Source organism: Nicotiana tabacum, chromosome 9 (assembly GCF_000715075.1).
Source record: "Nicotiana tabacum cultivar K326 chromosome 9, ASM71507v2, whole genome shotgun sequence".
Classification (NCBI taxonomy): Eukaryota; Viridiplantae; Streptophyta; class Magnoliopsida; order Solanales; family Solanaceae; genus Nicotiana; species Nicotiana tabacum.
In genome coordinates this window covers 89,116,952-89,123,990 of record NC_134088.1, presented here as the reverse complement: position 1 = coordinate 89,123,990, position 7,039 = coordinate 89,116,952, and the positions used below count along the sequence as shown (strand labels likewise).

Here is a 7,039-nt window from a genome sequence, read left to right as displayed (position 1 = left end):
CAAAAAAAAAATATGAGGATAAATTTATTTTCAACTTATTTTTTCTAATAATTACTTCACCCTTTTGTTTCATGACACTGTTATAATTTAAAGAAGTGGATATTTTTTATAACGTTTTATATAAATATTTCGTAAATTATTTTATAAATATTGTGGCTTAACTTTTGTAGTTTCAAAGGATACAAAGTTATTTAAAGAAAACTTATCGGATACATTTTTCATAAAACCGTAACGGATGATCTTGGGAATTTATATAATAATTAAATTGTTTAATTATAGTTGACACGGAGATAGTTAAATTTGAAACCTTTTTCTTGTAAAAAAACGAGGCGAGGGGATGAGAATATTATCCAATATTCTTTTAAAGGATTTTGGCAACATCTCTGTACGCATTATGTTTAATTAATGCAAGTTATCTTTCCGACAAATAAAAAAAAAGAAAGTAAAAGTTGCATTTCTTTTGAAAAAAAATACAAGCCGATACAGTGCTTTAAAGAATCTGATACCCACCTCCCATTGGTACTACCCACTTTACAGGGCAATATAGTCAGCTATTTATTAGTTGGATGAAAATTCCTCGATGGCTGGACTGTAATATCGTAAGATTACGGGGGCAAATATGTCAGTGCAGCTTGTATAAATACCCGATTGTTTCCTCTCCATTCCTACTTCCTCTCACGAGAATCCTGTGAATTCTTATCCACTCACGCGAATTTGGTTCTTGCGCCACAGTTTTCTAGGGTTTCTCTCTTTTTCTGATTTAACAATCATATATTCCCTGTAAGTATTCTCAAAAGATTCTCATCTCTAATCTCTGTTGTGTTAATATTTTTGTTGAATTTGTTTTCTGATTCGTTTGTTTCGTTGATGTAGGATTATTGGAGGTTGATTTTAATTTATTCGGTGATAAGACAGATTTAAACAAATTCATAAAGTTTGATATCGTAAGTATTCTATTTATTCTTTTTTAATCGTTCCTCTTGTTGTCTCAATTGTAAGTAATCTGTTACGTATTTTCATTCTTTTTCTTTGTCTTTTATTTACCTTAGAGATTTTTCTGGAACGATAGACTATACTGTTGTATGTGTTAGGCCCTGTGTGTGTATTTTTAGATAGAATGGATGATTTAAATGCTTTGAGATCTGCAACATTTATTTGATCCTTTTGCAGTTATAGATTTTGATTTTAGGAGTCACTATATTTTTTAGGTTAATTTTCATGTAGAGAATATGCATATAATTGATTAAAAGAAATTGTTGGGTGTGGGGTGTGTATATGGTTTGAGTATATACTCTTAATTGGATTATTTTTTCACTTCTACATAATGAATAACTAAATTTTAGATTGATACAACAGTTTTTGGTTTTTAAGGATCAACAAATGGTTCTCTTTATGGTTTGAATTTCCTTAATTTCTAATATTTTGAAATTCCAATTGACGCCATTTGCTATTATGTACTCTCTCCATTCCACTTTTATGTAGCATTTCTTTTTAAAGAGAACACAGTTTAGGGAAGTAAATTTTAAATGTTATGTCATGTTTAGACCACATGTTTTAAAGTCTTCCGTTCTTTCTTAAACTCCATGGCTAGTCAAACTATGCCCCATAAATTGAAATGGAAGGAGTAATGCTTTTGATAGAGGTTGTGAAAAGCTAGAGATCATGATGTACATATTGTTTAAATAACTTCAATATTTCCAAGTGGACTTTCTAAAAGCTTTTGCAGAAAAATAAAATAGAGATGGAATAAGAAATAATAATGGGCTAAATAATAAGGAAATGGAGTGTAGATTTTCAAGTTATTGATCTAACATGTTAGGATTTTACTATAGTTTTCATTCCCTCTACCCTAAGGGTCTTATTGTGCTTATATCAGTGCTCAATATAACTTTCCTCGCATTTCCTGAAAATCTGAATTCTGTTTTTTTTTTTTGATAGAACAAATTCCCAAAGCAAGATTGAGATATTCAGGAAATATAGGGAAAGTAAAATGAAATAGAAGCTGTTACATTGTAGAAATACTGAAGGAATCAATAAATACTTATTGAAAAAATAGGTTTTCCTCTTCAGTTAAATAGATTTTGAGTAAGATTTTCTTTTTAAATAGATATTTTGAACAAGTTGTGTTGTTTCTTTGGGCCGATACATAAAATTCTTTCTACTTGCATTAAATTGGAATTACTGTGTCTATGTCATGACAACAATAAGACGTGTGCCATGTATAAAGGATGTTCGCTTTATAGATTACCGAGTATGTTAAATTTTTACTGAACTGTTAGTGGTTGCTACGAGTACTATTTGCAGTTTTTGCTGATCAGTATCCTAATCTTAATGCATCGTTTCTGGTAGAAGTACATGGTACACATTGATAGGAGTTTTGCTCAACTTAACCTTGAGCTTAACTGGCAATTTTTCTCATTTATAAGTTTGCATATCTTAGGACTTAAAAGAAAATTTTATGTAGGGTAACATAGAATATGTGCGTACTTGCTCTCTTTTGATCCCCTCTAGTAAGTAGTTGTAAGCTGACACAATTTCTGTAAATCCTATCTTGGCCAACTATCTCGTTCAGCTCTAAGTGCTGCTAAGCTCCAAATTATCACCTCTTTTTTCTGTTTCTCTATATATATTTATTGTTATTATTATCAAATAGTGAACTATTTAATGTGGTTTTTGTTCGTCATACTACTCTGTAGTTCATTGTTCATGGGGATATATGGTTGTATTGTTGTTGACATGAAGTATCTGTCCACTTAATATGCATTGCTCTAGTAATATCTTTAACTGTATCACCTCTTAGAATTCCTTTAAGGATAGTTGATCACAACTGCTAGTTAAGCTGTTCATTTATAAGTATACTTTTGTGCCTTTAAGTTATTATCTATGTTGTTTACTGTTTAATCTTGATTAGGTATTTGGTTTGGTTTCTGATAATACGTACTCATCTTTTCATTTAAGCTCTTGGATATCACCAGTCTAGAATCTACTTTATTTCTAGTTTCAGCTGGCATCTGACTGCATGATGCCATAAACTACAGATGAAAATCCTACTTACAAATATGCCATTTGCATTCTTTATCTGCAGTATGTAATAATGGGAATGCATTTGATTTTGGGTCATCTGACCCATTCTGTCATTTTGGACTGGCCTTTTGGACTCCTAGTGAAACTTTTGTTGTTGTTCGCACTTTGCCATTATGACTGTTTAAGTTGCTCTTATTATGTTACTGTCTTTCAATTCTATCTGAAGTTTTAGTTCTTTTATTGGCAGATCCAGGTGAATGATCTAATGGAGTCTAAAGGTGGTAAGAAGTCTAGTAGTAAATCCTTACTCTACGAAGCACCCCTTGGCTACAGTATTGAAGACGTTCGACCAAACGGTGGAATCAAGAAGTTCAGATCTGCTGCTTACTCCAACGTAAGTATCTGGATTTCTTTTGTTTTGGATATGAACCTTAGAAAATGAGCTTTAAGAATTTTATAATTCTGATCACTTGCAACTTTTTTATTTTTGTATATGTGCAGTGCGCTCGCAAACCCTCCTGACATTCCTTAAGTTTCTCTCCTGCACGTGTCTCCTGGCACAAAAAAGAAAAAATCCCAAAAAAAATTCCTTCTGTCAATTGTTTTTGTTGTTAAACCCTCACTCCTTTTCCTCACTTTCTTCCTTCTTCTGCTGCTTTCTGCTCTTGCTCTCCTTGGCTGTGAGCTATTTCCTTTAAAAGATCGTTTGTTGCTGTGAACATATTTTCATCATGGAAGTGGCATTACCAGCTTCTGCCATAGGCTTTGAAGGTTATGAGAAGAGGCTTGAAATTTCATTTGTTGAACCTGGCCTTTTTGCTGATCCTGAAGGAAAAGGACTTCGATCACTGTCAAAAGCACAATTGGATGAGATTCTAGGACCTGCTGAGTGCACCATAGTTGATTCTCTTTCTAATGAGTGTGTTGACTCCTATGTCCTCTCTGAGTCGAGCCTTTTCATTTATTCTTACAAGATAATCATCAAGACCTGTGGTACCACAAAATTGCTTCTCTCAATTCCTGCCATCCTGAAGTTGGCTGATACCCTTTCACTTGAAGTACAAGCTGTGAAGTATACCCGTGGGAGTTTCATTTTCCCTGGGGCTCAGTCGTTTCCTCATCGTCACTTCTCTGAAGAAGTTGCTGTTCTTGATAGCTACTTTGGAAAGCTTACTTCAGGCAGCAAAGCTGTGATTTTGGGCAGTCCTGATAAACTTCAAAAATGGCATGTTTACTCTGCCTCGGCTGGACCTACTCAGTCTAAGAACCCTGTGTACACTCTTGAGATGTGCATGACTAGTTTGGATAGGGAGAAGGCTTCTATATTTTACAAGACCGAATCTAGCTCGGCAGCTCAAATGACTATTAGATCCGGCATAAGGAAGATCCTTCCCAACTCTGATATATGCGATTTTGAGTTTGATCCTTGTGGTTACTCCATGAATTCTATTGAAGGAGCTGCACTTTCTACTATTCATGTTACACCTGAAGATGGTTTTAGTTATGCTAGCTTTGAAGCAGTTGGATATGATTTTAAATCCTCGAGTCTGGGGTCGCTGGTTAAGAGGGTGCTGGCATGTTTCCAGCCTGATGAATTTTCTATTGCTTTGCATGCTGATGTTGCTCTTGAGCTACTGAAGCATACATGCTCTCTTGATGTTAAGGGCTACTCTCTTGCTGAGTGGAGCCCAGAAGAACTTGGTAAGAGTGGTTCTATTGTCTACCAGAAGTTTGCTAGGAGTTCCTTCTGTGGGTCTCCAAAGTCTGTTCTGCAGAACTGCTGGAAAGAGGAAGAGAAAGAAGAAAAGGAGTGGTGTTGAGGGTCTTTTAGTTCAATTACCGGTGTCGTTTCTGGATGTTTTCTGGTGTTTAGTTGTGGTGTTGATCCTTGTTTTTCCAAACAATGGACTTTATGTCCTGGTTTTCTGTCGTTGAATTAGTAATGAGAATTGTGCTAAGTTTGGCTTTTTGGTTCTCTACTAGAAGCCCTATTGCTTGTATTTTGGATTATTACCTCATTTGATTGTTCTGAGTCCACCTACTTAAAAATGTGATTTTTGTTCTTTAGTTGGCATTTTTTCTTCCTGGATTTGCAACCTACCTTGTTTTACCTTTTGTTGTAGCGCTGGCCACTAGCTACCACAGCTTTGCTGTATAAAAGAGATGTCAACTAGTGCCTAAAGGCAAAGAAAAGATGTATTAAGTTGTACAACATCTAGCTTCATCCCAACACTAGTACAACTGCTTATACATTTTCATGGAACTTGGATGTACTGTACACCGAGAACAGAATACTCCTGTCAGGATGGCTTTCTTCAAGTCATGTATGTCTTAGCACAAAAAGGTGATGGTTAAAGCTGCAATATACCATTGTTGTAAAAGTCTCTGTTATTTCCCTCTATAACGGCTTTCTAAAGCTCGTGTAAGTCTCATCCTACTGCCTATTAGACTTAGAACTTGTATAGCAAATGCCCTCCTGGTAAGAGAAAGATGAGCTAGACTGCTTATTTCTTCAACTGAACGCATCTGCCACCACCTTGGCTGTGCCTTGATGACAATGAATGGTGCAATCGTAGTCAACACAGTGGCTATACTACAGAATCCCTCCGTCAAATACCTGGCTAAACCCAAGAAACTGTGTATTTCTATAGCAGTAGGGAGTTTAGGCTATTTCTAAACTGCCTCGATACACACTAGTGCTTATTAACCAGTCCATCTATAGTTTCCCCCTTGATTAGTTTTTTTTACATAGACACAATAGAGACATTCTTTTTAATAGTGTGACTTGTAGTATTTGGCATTTATATTCATGATTGTGGTTTAATGATTTACTCTGAACTCTTAATAAATTTAACATATTTTTGATTCACAATACATAATTCCTTTTTTACACACTGCTGTAAAAGTTTAACCATTTACTATAGTCTTTTTATTCATCAGTAGCCCTTTGCTTAACACTTTAAAGCCATAATAAAATTGATCTCAACATCCCATAATTGACCCTTAACATCCATTCAAGCAGTCATACACTATATTTATAGTAGTATCTAGGAATCATTCATTTATTCACCATGGATTTTAGCATGTATAATAATGCTTATTAACCAGTGCAATTTCCCCCTTGATTACTTCCTTTAAATACACAATTTCACAAACACATACAAAGCCTCTCATATTTTTAGTTCAAACTATAGGAAAATAAGCCAGTGAGAGCAATTTGCACTTTAGATTCGCCTAATCCATTGAATAAATCAGGGACCAGAGAGTTAGATATTTGGTGCAGCCACCATCTCAATATTGTAAAAGGACAGTAAACTCGAGAAGGCAAATACTCCCATAGCCACTGCTATTGAAAATACAGCCAGCTTTCGACAATACAAGGCTGCTTTGGGCTGTTTTTCTCGCATAGATTCCGACATCATAGACCCTGTGAATGCAAATATCAGTGACAACATAAATGCATGAAAGATAGCAGGCTTTCTGGTGAATATTATAGTTGGTACTAGGTTTCCATCTATTCTCTCCGATGGAAGTTGTAGAAGTGCAAGAACTGTCAGATATGCAATTCTGAATATGGCATCTTTTGTGGCTGTGGAAAATTCATCTTTGCCACTAAATGGTCGCTTTGTTGAATCATCACTTGTTACCTTCATAAGAACTTACTGTGAAGAAGTTTTTGTTAGGAATCGGTGTATTATGACTTATGCTGTTGCACTTTTATTAGGGGGGAACTGCATTGATCTTATATATTGGAAATCAAGAACAAAAAGTGAAAAAACGCGTAAATAGGGGAGGCCCGGAGAAAAGAGTAGTGTGTTTCTCGGTACTTTCTCAGTCACATCTCAAAATTAGTGATCAACTTAAATGAACGCTTGGAAATTTCCCTGAAATTTTCCATCAAAAGAAGTACATAGTTCTATTGTTTGTCTTCCTATAATTATTTTGGTATCCGGAATTCACTATCCCGACTAATTATTTTTTAATTACCAAACCAAACCAAACCAACAAATTCAGA

At 35.0% G+C, this 7,039-nt stretch overlaps 1 protein-coding gene across 1 annotated transcript; it reads left to right on the top strand.

Moving 5' to 3' along the window:
* The first annotated feature begins 3,531 nt into the window (after window positions 1–3,531).
* On the top strand, window positions 3,532–5,091 carry LOC107790064 (S-adenosylmethionine decarboxylase proenzyme-like). The gene has a single exon (XM_016611961.2). The coding sequence runs from the start codon at window positions 3,756–3,758 to the stop codon at window positions 4,842–4,844; it is 1,089 nt and encodes a 362-aa protein (XP_016467447.1). The 5' UTR covers window positions 3,532–3,755; the 3' UTR covers window positions 4,845–5,091.
* The last annotated feature ends 1,948 nt before the right edge of the window (window positions 5,092–7,039 follow it).

Excerpts from the sequence above, each read along its gene's own strand:
- LOC107790064 (XM_016611961.2), top strand. The coding sequence starts at position 3,756 with ATGGAAGTGGCATTACCAGCTTCTGCCATAGGCTTTGAAGGTTATGAG.